Raw genomic sequence first — 14,458 nt, 5'->3', positions numbered from 1 at the left:
CCATCAGCCAATCTGGAAAGAGGAGTCTGGCAAATAAACCAAAGGCACAGTGGAGAGAGCATTTATTTCTACATAGAGACATGGTTGATGCAAAATATGAAACAGAAGCTACGTACAGTTGCAATGTAAATAGCACAATTTTCCAGCATTTCGATCCTCCTTGTTTCTAGTAACACTGGAACTAGCCACTGCTAGTTTTGAGGTGAGATTCCAGGCCCACGATACCAACAGTCCTCAGCGGGTGGTCATCTTTTACCTGGTTAGGAGTGTAGCCAATTATAATCTCAGGGGTAGGGCAGGCTTTGGCTTCAGTGGCTTTCGGGGTATGTTGCCCCACGCTGCCCCCTGGTGGCACTTCGCTGGCGACTGATCAGAGAAGCGCGTTTGTCTGAGCTCAGTGCTTGCAGGGACCGCTCTTTATCAGTAGGAGAAACGTTTGCAACATCGACCGGAGCCTGTGCAGACCCGAACCTGAGAGGGGGACAAGAAGCGGCGCGGGGGCTGGAACACCAGTGCAACATTTAAAGGGTTAGCATTACAAGTAACAAAAAAAAACAGGAGAGATGAAAAGTAGATCTCCATCATCCGAATGAGATGTGCAAGTTTTTGATTGTGTCTACAATCCGAAGCTAAAGGCGTCTGTAAAGTGTCCAGCGCCTTTCCAGTTACTTACTACTCCAAAGGGATCCTTGTGAATTGACCTTCTTTAAACCCACGCGGTTTAAATTGACAACCTGCAAAAGAGCCATCAAGGTAAGCGAGCAGAGCGGAACAGTTGTAGCTGTTAACAATGTGCACATTTCCACTCTAAATACTTCAGATTTGTTTGAGAATTGACAGCAATCGGCTGGAAGCCCGGGTAAATCAAAGAGAAGGGACCAAGTGTTTCTCTGCTTTGCTTGCGGGTTTGTCTTTCCACGCAGGAACCCTGCCTTTTTCTGCTGCTTGTTCACATCGTTTGCAAATCTCAGGGTCGCCCCTTCACTTTCACTCCTCGTAACGACACTGGAAAACACGGGAACAATTTCTGGACTTTAAGACGGGGATTGTTCCGCAGTGTTCTGCAGTATGTACGGAGGAAACGAATTTCGCCTCCTTTAACACTTGAGCTGGGATTTCTGTTGGCGCGGGTCAATTCGCCGATATTTGCGGAAAATGTGAACACGGACCGAGGTAGAAAAAAAAGCCCCACTTCTGTACCAGAGCAGAGGAGAACCACATCAAAACCGACCCTCCCCTGGGAGCGTAGAATTGTTCTTGCTGTTTAATTCACCCTCTTTGATTCGTTCTTCACAGGTTAGACCTTTCCAGACTGCACACGGAGCACGGTCTCTCCTTGAGCTCAGTTCTAAAGTTGGTGAATTAATTGTTAATGACAATGTAGCAATAGTTCACCACTGCAAGTCGGCACCACAAACCCCAATGTAGTAAAAGCCTTTCCACTGAAATACTCGGTCCAATTCATGACGCTGAACCGCACCACAAGATGCCTCGGTTTTACAAATAGATCGGTGGTTTAAAAACTACCTGGATTGGGGAATAGGAACTGACTGCTTTAAGTTTACGGTTGTTGCATTCTGATCAGCATTTGGGGAACTGCCACCTTGACAGTGATTTGCAAAATAATGTTTTAATTCGATAATGTGCGATGGTTGCAGAAGAAAGTTCTTCAGGCCTGTCACCATCTGGAATGGTCATAAGATGTTGCAGGGCAAATGTACTAATATTACATTTTCCGGCACTGGCTGCTGCTTTTTTTGCTGATTGACCATTGCTGTACACGAAGGCAGTACCGGGCGACAACGTACCTGGGTACCTGGGCGACAACGTACCAGCACCAACCACTTCAGGTCTGTCAGGGAATTCAGTTTTGGAAGGACAAGGGGAAAATTGACACAGCAATGTCTTGGCGCAAGTGGGATTTTTGGAATATTTCCGATGTCAGTTCATAAATTGCAGTGGAAATATTTAACTGTAATTCTCAAAGTGAAATCAATGCAAATTGATTCCCTTAATCAAAAGTTAGGTTGAGGGTGATTCCATGGTTAGATTCAGCGGGGGATAAGAACAGGTTAAATTAGTTCAATGGCTGATTTAGCTTATTATGATAGGTCATCATATTTGAAGTTTAAAACTGTATTATCTTTGCTAAAATTAAATTATCCATGAACTTTTCAGATTGTTATTTGGATTCTGATAGTTTCTACAGATGCCTGGGATTGGGTGATTTGGTTATGAGGAGAGACTGGATAGGCTGGGTTTGTGTTCTTTGCTTCGGAGGTGGGGACCTGATTGAGGGATACAAAACTGAGGAGCAGAGATGGGGTAAATTGTAGGAAACTTCTCTCCATAGCAGATGTGTCTAAAACTAGACGGCATAGGTTTGAGGTAGGGGACAGGAAATTTAGATGTGATCTGAGGAAGAATTTTTTTCACCGTGAGGACAGTTAGACTCTGGAATTCAATGCCTGAGGGATTGGTGGAGGCAGAGACTCTCACAGCATTTAAGAAGATGGATGCTTAATGGTTGGCGTGGACATAGTGGGCCAAAGGGCCTACCTCTGTGCTGTGTAACTGTATGCCTGTATGACACGTGATATGATCAATTCCAAATAGATGAAAGTTTGGGTTTACTAGTTGCACAGTGAAATGTGTGTTGTACAATGCTGTGGTTTCAAATTCAGCACTGCATCCCAGCAGATCCCCTTTATCTGCTCTTTCATGCTTCAGTCCACACATCTACACAGACACCTGTGTGTGTCACAGGACATGCCTGAGAGTCATTCCCTGTCTAAACCTTGGGTCCTTGTGTAAGACAGATGCCATTCTCTGATCTAGTATGTTTTGTCTGCCTTGTTAGCATGTTGGTTTTTTTTTACCAAAAGGAGAATATTACATGATCAATGCATCACTGTAGAAAAAGTGAGGAAAAGAGTTGGAGACATTGGATACAGGCACAATGAACAAAGTGCGTTTGAACCACGCAGAGAGGAGCAATGAGGAGGCAGAACTATGCAGGAATCGGGCACAGCAAAGAGACATTTATTCTACTGGTAGCAAGTTGAAATCATTCAACTATCCTCCAGAGTGATGTGGAGTAGGCTGAGTAATTTCATTTGAGGATGTTAAACAGTGATGTAATCTTTCAAGGAAAACCAAAATTTGCAGGTGCTTGAAGTCTGAAATAAAATTAGTAAATTCTGGAAATATTCTGTGGAGAAAGAAACAGAATTATCGCTTCAAGTCAGTGACTCTTCATCAGGTCTAGAAAAGTGAAGTGTCATTCCTTGATGAAATGAAAATGAAACGGAGGAATTCACAGGACTTAACACTTTAGTGGAATGATACTTTTAAAACCTACTGGATGTGCGAAAGGGCCAGTTAAGCAGAATCAGTATGCTGCCTATCCTTGGTCTCTCCTCTTGTACACCTATCGGTTAGAGCTCTTGGGCTGGCTCGTACTGCACACGGTCCGTGCCTCCCAACTGCGCCTGATCCCTGCGCCATACCAAGACCATATTAACCTCTCGCAGACCTGCAGGTTTAAGCAAACCGCAGACCTTCCTACTTCAATTACCCTTCGTGGCTCAATCACATGTCCTCTGGGTATTGACCCTGTCACTGCCCCTCAGAAAGTCTATGGAAAATCTCTCATTTTCCAAAGAATACAGGCCCTACCTGCTCATCCTCTCTTTGTACATCAACCCCTTTGTCCTTGCAATCAACCCAGTGAACCTTCTCTGCACTGCCTCCAATGCAATGCAAGTATATCCTTCATGGGATGCAAACATGTAACAAGACCAGCATTTGTTACCACTCTCTATTGACTTTGAGAAGATGTGGCGAGCTGCCACTTGAACCACTGCTGACGAAATTGGGTGGGCAGTTCCAGGAGATTGGGTCAGCAATGAAGGAGCGACAACAAGTTTACAAGCTGGGATAGTCTGTGTCTTGAATGAGAGCTCGGAAGGTGGTGGCGCTCCTCTGCACCTGTTGTCCTTGCCCTTTCACGTGGCCTGGAAGCTACTATCAAAGAGGCCTTAGTGAGACGATGACACGATGTACCCTGCAGTAACAGTGCACAGATGGAGGATGGAAGCGATTTTTAAGATGGTGGATTAAGAACGAAAGGATAAGAATATAAGCACCGTGGCGGTGCAAGTTAGGATACTGGCAGCAGAGTTTTGGGTAGATGCGGGTTTACAGAGGGGAGAAGGTGCAAGGTTGTATGGAGAACATTAATTTGGTTTAGTCTGGAGTTGAAGGCGGAACAGTTTCAGCAGTGGAATGGCTGATTGAGGCAAAGGAGGGCTGCATTACTGAGGTAGAAGTCAGTACTCCTGCTGCAGTGGAGGTAGGTCTGAGGGTTCAGTAAAGCATCAGATAGGACCCCAGAGCTGTAAAAAGTCTATGAAGGTCGAAAGCAGCACTTGATGGAAATCTGAAATAAAAATAGAAAATTCCAGAAACATTCAGCAGGTCAGGCAGCATCTATGAAAAGAGGAACAAAGAACATAATATAGGAGCAGGAGAGGGCCACTCAGCCTCTCAAGTTCCATGATCCTGTCTACATCAATGGTGCTGAGGTCAAGAGGGTTGAGAACTTCAAGTTCCGAGGAGTGAACATCACCAATAGCCTGTCCTGGTCCAACCACATAGATGCCACAGCTGAGAAAGCTCACCAGTGCTTCTACTTCTTCAGGAGGCTAAAGAAATTTGGCATGTCCCCGTTGACCCTCACCAATTTTTATCAATGTACCATAGAAAGTGTCCTATCTGGATGCATCACAGCTTGGTATGGCAACTGCTCTGCCCGTGACCGCAAGAAACTGCAGAAAGTTGTGGACACAGCTCAGCACATCACGGAAACCAGCCTCCCCTCCATGGACTCTGTCTATACTTCTAGCTGCCTCTGTAAAGCAGCCAGCGTAATCAAAGACCCCACCCAGTCTGGACATTCGCCCTTCTCCCCTCTCCCATCAGGGAGAAGATACAAAAGCCTGAAAGCACATACTACCAGGCTCAAGGACAACTTCTGTCCCACTGTTATAAGACTATTGGATGGTTCCTTAGTATGATAAAATGGACTCTTGACCTCACAATCTACCTCATTATGACCTTGCACCTTATTGTCTACCTGCACTGCACTTTCTCTGTAGCTGTGACACTTTACTCTGCATTCTGTTATTGTTTTACCTTGTACTGCCTCAATGCACTGTGAAATGAATTGACCTGTATGATCGGTATGCAAGACCATTTTTTCACTGTACCTTGGTACAAGTGACAATAATAAACCAATTCCAATTCCGAGCCTGTCCTGTCATTCAATATGATCATGGCTGATCTGCCCCAGGCCTCATCTCCTGTTCTGTGCCAGTTGCCTGTAGCTCTCAATTCCCTGAGTTAATGTTTCAGTCAAAGACAAAGTCTATTGAGGGATATTTCACCTGAAACATTAACTCTGCTTCTTTTTCCACAGATGCTGCCTGACCTGCTGAATGTGTCCAGCATTTTCTGTTTTTACTGTAAACAGTCTAATTCACCCTGAGGCACCAGCCAGGGAACTGTATGGGATGATTGGTGAGGGAACGAGTTCAGAGCAAGGCCAAAGACAATGAATACACAAGAGACTGCAGATGCTGGAATCTGGAACAACGAACAATCTACTGGAAGAACTCAGTGGGCCGAGCAGCATCTGTGGGAGGAAAGGAATTGTCAACGTTTCAGGTCGAAACCCCGCATCAGGACAGCAGGGTTGCGGGATCCTGATGCAGGGTTTCAACCTGAAATGTCGACAATTCCTTTCCTGCCAAAGACAATGGTATTGCTTGACTCTATTTATAATCAGAGAAAACTAGAGCTTATCCCGGGCTGAAGATGAATGTACATTGAGAACATGGAGGCAGTGGAGTGGCAAGATAATGGCGTGGTAGAGTTGGGTGTCCACACCCCAGATATGGAACTTGATGTCACATTCTCAGATGATGTTGTTAAGTGGCAGCATATAGATGAGAAGTGGTGGAGGAAAAATAATGGACTCCAGTAGTGCGTTGCAGTTAGTTAGGTAGCCTAGGTTATGTAAACTGGTTTCTTGGATGATGTTCAAACAACAATGTGACTAAAATGAAGCATTTTTATTTAATTTTGGCTTGATGCCCAGCATTTTGAATCCAGTAGCAAACTTGGCTGCAATTAAATTCCATGCCCTGACTGTGATTGGAGACATCTTGAACAGATTTTTGAAATCCTGGCTTGAGATGACATGCCCAAACACATTCAAAGAAATGCATACTGTGTGATTTATTCATTTCTGTGCATGGTGACCAATTATTTCTGAATCAATTATTCAATGCACACAACACAAAGGAGATGTGCTGTGCTGCTCAACCCACTGAGCGGGCAGGATGGAATTGAGTAGAAACAGTCTGTCTGCAGTTCCTTTCATTTTCTGCAGTGGTGAGAAATAATAGACAAGAATAAGTGTGTAAATAAGATATATAGTTCAGCGGGATAGTGGTTTAATTTTGGGACTGCAACCTTTCCAGGAACTTTTAGTATAACTCCAGATGCTGTCTGACCTACTGAGTATTTCAATTTTCCAACGTCAGTTTCTGTACTTATGAAAAAGATCTCTTTTTTTCTACTGTATTTTTTCCTGGGTCCCTAACAAAGTAAAAATGAGGGATGTAATTCTCAGTCATAGGGAGTTGGGTCTCCAACCCTGAAATAGGGGATTTATAATTCTCAAGTAAGAATGGTAGAAAATACCCAAAAGCATAACATAGAAAATTAACAGTTTCAGAGTCAAGAGTACTATCATTGGTTTAATAAATCTGAATACGTTTAGTGCATTCACTTGCAAAATTAAAGTTTTAGACTGTCAATTTTTTTCAGAAACCTTTTTTTTCAGAGACACTGTTGACTAGCAAAAGCCTGGAAAATGTCAGCTGGTGTGGAAAAGGCTTGCCATCGATGCATTTCGAAAATTGCCAGCAATGGTAAGCAAACACTTACACATTAAATATTTAAATTTATTTTTATTGGTTAATGCACTAATAATTTAAAAAATACAGATAGGAATATTACATATTATAACCAGAGCCAGGCTTCAGGAATGCCTGGCATTTCGATTAATTTTACAATGTAGTTCGGATTTCCAGTACTGGATAGGGAAGGCTGTATTTAATGGCAGAAATGCAGCAAACAGAATAAACAAACCACTCAAAATATGCTTCAGGATTTAAAATAAGTACTGTTGGATTTGGATATGGAAGTATATTGGATCACCAGGATTCAACTGTGATAGACAGAGTTAAGAATAACATTTTTTTAATCTATATAAATGGACAGTACAAGTAACTTTGAGTTCAGGCAGTGGATACAACTTGCTGTGGTAACATGACCTTAGATAATTACCTCTAGTAGATTCAAATTGATAGCACTCAATCAGTAGGTGGAGTATAATTTTATAAGGTCATTGGAGGAATATTTGAAGTCCTTTTACCAGTCTCGAAAAAGCCTACAGGAGGGCAGAGGCAAAGCATCATGAGCATGTTAGGTTTTAAAACGAAAACTATTTCTCATGTTTAACAAACACATTTCTTTGAGTCGATCCTTAATTGATGGGGAACTTTATGACAAACGATACTTGCAGACGTCATAAAGCAATTTTATGCCTCTGGCTGATTAAATCCATTTAACGTGCTTTACAGCCCATAAGAAGGCTGTATATAGGTGGTAGGTTATAATTTGCATGGAAGAGATTCTTTACTGATGTTGGCCATTAGCAACTGCACAGTACATCAGACATAACGCACACTGTAGCAAAGTAAAACTAAACCTTGATAATGAGAAAATGGATCGCATGGATTTTAAAAAATCGCTTGGTAACCATGGAAATAAAATGATTTGGATGCACAGGAAACCTATTGTCAGTTTCTCACTTACTGAAAGCAGGATGAAATACAAAGGTGAGGAGCCTCTTGGGAGGGAGGAACCTTCCTGGTTTTGTGCAGGTGCACATGTAATGTGGAGAATAAAATGAAATGCCTAGATGAGATGAGACATTGGTTTTAAAGATCAAAATTGCGCCTGGTTAGATGTGTATATTCAGAAAGAAATATGTATCAGCCTGATTGATTTTGAGAATGATTTCTATTCCAAATTTGTGTTCTGAACTCGTCTCTAGTTTTATTTTGCAAGAGTCCACACAGTTGGCTGTGCTGCTGTTTTAAGTAGGGGCAGTTTTAAACCTGACCCACCCTGTGGGAGTTGGATGTGCAGGCAGTTAAAATTGGTGAAGTGATGTACCTAAGAGTGCCTCGCACTGATTCAGGTGCTTTAATTTGTTCTTCTGAGCAGACAGCTGGGACACCTGCCTGAAGCTGATAGGGTCATGCTTTAAATATGCCGAGCAGGCTCAGGACATTTTTCAATCTTTCTACACTCAATGAAATCTAACCTAGGTTTATTAATGATCCAATTATCTTCTTTATGGTTCAGAGCATTGATAATCCAGCTGTCTTCTTTTATACTTATTTCAAGAGCTGTCTTTTAATACTAATAGAGGAATCACTTAAAAGAACAATGTCTTGGCAAATGCCAGTGATGTACAATTAAGAGTTTTATGCACTCCTTCAGAATCTAGAATGCATAACAGTAAATCCATAAACAACACTGAAATTGATGGGAGATAATGTATCACCTTGTTTGACATTTTTAATAATAAAGCTTCATCGATTGCCTCTTTCCTTCGATGATAAGATATCCTTATTAGTCATGTGTACATCAAAACACACAGTGAAATGCATCTTTTCCATAGAGTGTTCTGGGGGCAGCCCGCAAGTGTCACCATGCTTCCAGCGCCAACATAGCATGCCCACAACTTCCTAACCTGTACGTCTTTGGAATATGGGAGGAAACCGGAGCACCCGGAGGAAACCCACGCAGTCATGGGGAGAGCATACAAACTCCTTGTAGACAGCAGCCGGAATTGAACCCGGGTCGCTGGCGCTGTAATAGCATTACGCTAACCGCTACACTATGGTGGTGGATGCATTAGAATATATGTCACTAATTAAAATGTTAAAATGTTTATCAATGCCAAATCTTAAAACTGTAGTAATTTCTCAGATAACTTGCAACCAACAGGATCGAAGACCTTAGCTACATCGATGAAAACAATGCAAAGATCCATCTTAGTACCTTTCATCATATTCTATAAAGTAGTCACATTCTCATTGGAGACAAAGATCACAGTAATAAGATCTTTCTGTTTTGGATTAAGTGTAATGACCATAGTCAAACCTTTGCAAGGAATTGCATTAAAATGTCTAACTAATCATTAGAAGTCTCTGGTTATCTTATTATGCAATTTATTGGGATCTTTTGCTTTTGGTATTAAGACAGTGCAGCTACATTTTATTGCATTGAGAAAACTCCTGATTTTCAGCCGTGGCACATTAGTTTAGCTCACAATGCTGTATCTGTTCTTTCATGTTCTCTAAAGTAAATATATCAGGGCTCGGATCTGTGTCTTTCTTAAGACTATTAAGGGCATTCTTCATCTCTGCTCTTGCAATTGGTGGGAGCAAGCCTTTACTCTTAATTTGTTTTGAACAATGACTGTCCATTTCCCTCCATAGATGCTGCCTGATCCATTGAGTTCCTCCAGCATCTTGTGTGTTGCTCCAGATTCCAGCATCTGCAGTCTCTTGTGTCTCCATTTTACAAATATCCACCTTGTTACTACACTTCAATTTTCATTTAGCTCAGAAGCTGGAAGTGTACATCCGAGGATAGTTGGAGCCTGACCCCACTATCTCCTCCTCATTCCTGATTTATAATAATAGGACCATTACAATATGATTACTGCTACCTTACTGTTATCTCTACCAAATCTATTCTTGCAATTCACTGTTAATGTAGTTTGCCTTAGATTTGGCCTCTCTACCTAGTTTCTTACTTTATCAAATTCTGATAATTATTTAAAACCAAATGTCCTTTTATTGAGCCCTGTTGAATCACTGTTATGGGTTTGCATCACACCCGAATTGGACAGTTTTACACTGGTCACCTGGCTGCTCGATGATAGGTTCTGGACTATTGGTAGGTGGGATAATGGGAAGCCAGCAAGAACTGCATTGGACCTGCAGCATTAGAGCGGTTCGAGAAGCTACAAATACTTGGACCAGAGTTTTAGAGATGGAGGGGCTGAGATAGGGGTAGAGGTGGAAGTAGGTGGCTTTGGTTATGGATGTAACACAGGGTTGAAAGCTCTGTTCAGGATTGACTAGGAAGCCAAGATTACAACCTGACTGGAACTAAAGGTTGTGAGAAAGGAGTGAAATATTGCCGAGAAACAAAGTAAGCAATGAAGTGACCAGTAGTTTTAGATAAGCTAAACTTGACTTTGATTGGCCAGCTTAATGGCCTCCAGTACTCTACTATGTATGTCCCAAGGTGTCACCTGTGCCGCAGCCAGGTGCTTCCTCCATGACCACTTCCCATTGTGGTAAGTGGAGACTGTGTTGCAGTGAGTTGATGATGATCACCAGGGGAAGGGGGAGGTTGGAGAGGGGGGTTGGGAAGATGATGGTCAAGTCATAGCGAGGATGGGGTAGATGTTGAGGATGTGTGGCTAGATGGTAGGGGCTTAACGAGATGATTGGTGTGTTCGGAAAAATATGATGTGAGATGTTGGAGAATGGTTGTGACATTTTGTCCCCTATTGAAACCTGAAGCTTGTATTTTCTGGACAGATTCGATGAATGTTGAGTTGATCATATGAAGCAGACTTTACTAACCTTCATTTCCTATATGTTTTATTTCTAGTATATTAACAGCACAGAATTTCTCTTTTTTTTTCCATCGGCATCCACAGCTTGCTTTATCTTTGGGCTGCTTGCTTTCCTTGCTCTACCTCTGTCAATGGCTTTTGTGGGTAAGAAACTTTATTTCTTTGAATGTTGTATTGGAATAAATAAAGTATATATTTTACATTGTTAGCTTTGGTATTGTGGGTGTAAGGTTATTTTAGTAAACTTTAAAGTAATTGTTAGCGTCTTAACAAAAAACTGCTATTTACCTGGTTGCTGGCAATTCAAAACTGCAATAATTTGGTTTCAATTTTTCGAGATTGCCATTCCCTGTTTTAAATAAATACAGAGTGTCAGGAAAATCAGGGTGGAGCGAATGGGCCTGTGAGAGAGAATGAGTACAAGGCATTGAGTGGGGGAATAGGAATGGTTTGAGAGCTGGCAAGGACTTGATGGGCCAAATACCCTGAGAAATTTGAAATGTGAAAATGGATGTGCTTTCAGTACAGATAAATGATGAGTGTGTCTCCAGTTGCATATCTTTGTGGAGAAATAGCTCACACCTGCTTGGGTCAACTGCGCAATAATGCATAAAAATGCTTTGATTTGCTTCCTGAGTGATACTTTTATTGGGAATTGGGGTTAATGCAGCCTCCTGAGGAATAATCAGCAGTTTGAAGGTACAATATGAGTATAAAATCAGGAAGCACTTAGAAAATAAGGAGTTTTTCTGCGAAAGCACAACATATGCATTTCCACATCGATGCAGCTGAAGTTAGAGTTTTTGCCGATGTTGACAATTTGACTCTTATGTCTGGAGCTCTCACCCTTGTATTTTAAAAAGTCATCATGTAATAGGCAACCATATAGCAGGTTAGGAGTTCATATTAAATCTTAGCGGGAAAATGTTTGTCCTTTTATTTATGAAGCTTGAGATAGCAAGTACTGGATGTGCTTCCCCTGATTTAAGCATTACTGAGGTTGTCTACACTTGTGAGGGAGTCCCAACCAAACTTCCTGAACATACAGGTGGGAACTGCTGGCAACTCAATGGAAAACTGCTTGCGTTTCTGAAGAAAATACAGGTTATATAAAAGCTGTCTATCAATCCAAATTGTTTTAGTGATCCTTCTTTTCTTTCCTGAACTCATTTTCAGGCAACTGACCCTGGAAGTAATTGTAGAATGGCCTGAAAATGGTGGGATTTTATTTCATCTGCCCATGCAGGTCATGCCAGGCATGTACCTTGTCCTTAATCACCTTAGAATATCTTTGAGATGTTTCTTTCTAACATTTATCTTATATTGAATTTATTTTATAAACTAGTTTGTGTGGTGTTATCTGTCAATACTAGGCAGAATTCTGAAACTTAACAACTGGTAAAATTCCCACTCTAACTGCACATAACAACATTTCAACTACTATTGTGAAGATTTTGAGCAAAATCACTGAACTAATTCAGTTTTGCAAGAAACAATGAACACTCAATGATGGCACATACATTGACTGGCAGAACTCACATCTTGTAGGCATAACTCCTTGTTCATAAGGTCTGTCCCAATTGTGTATTTTAGGAATGAAGTTCCTGGATAGTTGCCCTATTCAGCCATTGATCCCATTGTACTTGCTGGTTGGAGGAATAATTGGCAGTTTGAAGGTATAGTATGAGTGTAAAATCAAGGCAACAGTTTTGCAAAGTAAATGTAATTGTAACTAAACTATACTTGAAGTCAAATGCAACATGTATGGTTTTGGGACAAGGTCGTGTTTTTATCCCAGTTGTGTCCAATCCCTCCGTTTGTTTCTTGTACTTAGACTGATCAGCCAAAATTGAATGAAAGAATCAAAATGCATTACTAAGGGGGAAGAGGGTGGGTGCTGTTTGTGAAGTGGTACCAGATCCAGCCTGAATAGTAAAGAAATTAGTGCCCACGTGCATTAGGAAGCACTCAGCCAGAATATTCACTCAGAAGAATGTTCTTCATAGGGTCGAGATGTTGAAGTGAATGGTTTTTTTTTGTACTATGTCCTCTTCTGCGTTCAAAACATTATATATCAAGGATGATCTGTAATTGTTGGATGCCTGTGTTTTATCTGAAAGTTGGCTATTGAAAGTCAGGGAAATTAGGTGTTTTCTCCCAGTGTAATCCAAGGTCTTCCTGAGGAAACCTTCAAACATTTATGTAAATGAACTGGAAGCATCGTGCCAAAGTTACTGGACTGGTATCCAGGGATCTGGACGATTGATTGAGTTACATGAGTTTGAACCCCGCCATGGCAGATGGGGAATTTTAATTAATTAAGTAAATAATTATGTAAATCTGGAATAAGTATCTGGTGTCAGTAACGATAACCATGAAATTACCTAATTGTGGTGAAAACCTACCTGGTTCTCTAATGTCTTTCAGGGAAGCTACTCTGCCATCTTTATCCAGTCTGAGCTTCAGAAACATGGTGGACCTTGTAACCTCCCTCTGAAGTAGCACAGCAAGCCTAACTGGGTCAGCTAGGAATAGGCAATAAATAAAGGCCTTGTCAGGGAGGTCCACATCCTGGGAATTATTAAAGAAATACATTTCTCCTTAATCACTTTTTACTATGCAAGTGCAATCACCATTAAGAAAAATTTAAAAAGACAGATAAAATCCAGCTACATTATTGGATTATTTACTCCTTGTCATATGGTTGAATCTTACTTGTTCTTTGGTCCTGCTTTTATGTTTTTACTGCATAAATATTCAGATAGACACGTACTCTGAAAACTGTAAGGCTTTGCTGGTGTTTATGAAGTCAGAACCAAGTGCTGTACTCAGCAGTAGGACAATTGTTGTCCATTTGACATTGTGTATTCTGCTTTCCTAATTACACAGGTCTCCCTCCTCCTGTATGATTCTGCAAAAATGAGGCACCTCCTTAACAAGTCGGTCATGATCGGCGATGATGATGATGACGAATATCCTTGGCGACAAAATCTACACAGATATTACATCCATGTCACTCTCAGTCTGTTCCTCTTTGTCTGGTTTATACTGGGGAATTACTGGGTTTTCTCTATGTTTCTGCCAAATTTCATTCCGCCTTTTCACCAACCACAGGATTACTGTGATAAAACGGTGTACATATTCTCGGTTGTCGTTCTTGTCATAAGTCATACAGTTTTAGGCCTTTTGGTACTATGCAGTTGCTGTTTATTTTCTTTTTCAAAGTCAAGTTATGATTCAGAAGAAGAATGAAAATCAGGCTGAACGTTGGGCATTTGCCTATAAAGGAAATTCCCACTTAAAATGCACAATTTTAAGAACTCAGAAGGGGTTCAGCTATTCGTGGTAATTTCAGGTCTGGCCATAAGTACCTGTCTTCTCTGATGTGCCATGCCACATAAATTTTAAATGAGTGAGAAGATGGGACTAAGTTTTAAGCATGTACAGCCATGTAATAAGCATCTATCTCTGTGCACTTTTCCACGCTTGTTTGAAATTTGTCGCTGTTTGTGTTTGCATGCTCCTTCAGTATCTTTGGCGTCTGCTTAAATGATTTGGTTCAAATGGAGTCAAGCCACATGGGGACTATCTAAACTGACAGTACATTATGGTTTAATTATTAAGGACACGGCTTGTGATTTATACCAGTTTACTTTTGGC

General features: G+C 41.3%; 1 protein-coding gene across 1 annotated transcript; it reads left to right on the top strand.

Moving 5' to 3' along the window:
* Positions 1-601: 601 nt before the first annotated feature.
* On the top strand, positions 602-14,050 carry LOC127576060 (transmembrane protein 272-like). Its single transcript, XM_052026403.1, has 5 exons — positions 602-753; positions 6,911-6,998; positions 10,883-10,942; positions 12,392-12,474; positions 13,688-14,050. Exons 2-5 carry the CDS (start codon positions 6,941-6,943, stop codon positions 14,048-14,050), a joined length of 564 nt encoding a protein of 187 aa, XP_051882363.1. The 5' UTR covers positions 602-753; positions 6,911-6,940.
* Positions 14,051-14,458: the final 408 nt, after the last annotated feature.

The sequence above is a fragment of the Pristis pectinata genome, chromosome 11 (genome assembly GCF_009764475.1).
Source record: "Pristis pectinata isolate sPriPec2 chromosome 11, sPriPec2.1.pri, whole genome shotgun sequence".
Taxonomy (NCBI): domain Eukaryota; kingdom Metazoa; phylum Chordata; class Chondrichthyes; order Rhinopristiformes; family Pristidae; genus Pristis; species Pristis pectinata.
This window is presented reverse-complemented; position numbering and strand designations above follow the sequence as displayed.

Excerpts from the sequence above, each read along its gene's own strand:
- LOC127576060 (XM_052026403.1), top strand. The coding sequence starts at position 6,941 with ATGTCAGCTGGTGTGGAAAAGGCTTGCCATCGATGCATTTCGAAAATT. Across the intron at positions 10,943-12,391 it reads TCTGTCAATGGCTTTTGTGG|GAATGAAGTTCCTGGATAGT; the intron begins GTAAGAAACTTT and ends TGTGTATTTTAG. Across the intron at positions 12,475-13,687 it reads GAATAATTGGCAGTTTGAAG|GTCTCCCTCCTCCTGTATGA; the intron begins GTATAGTATGAG and ends CTAATTACACAG.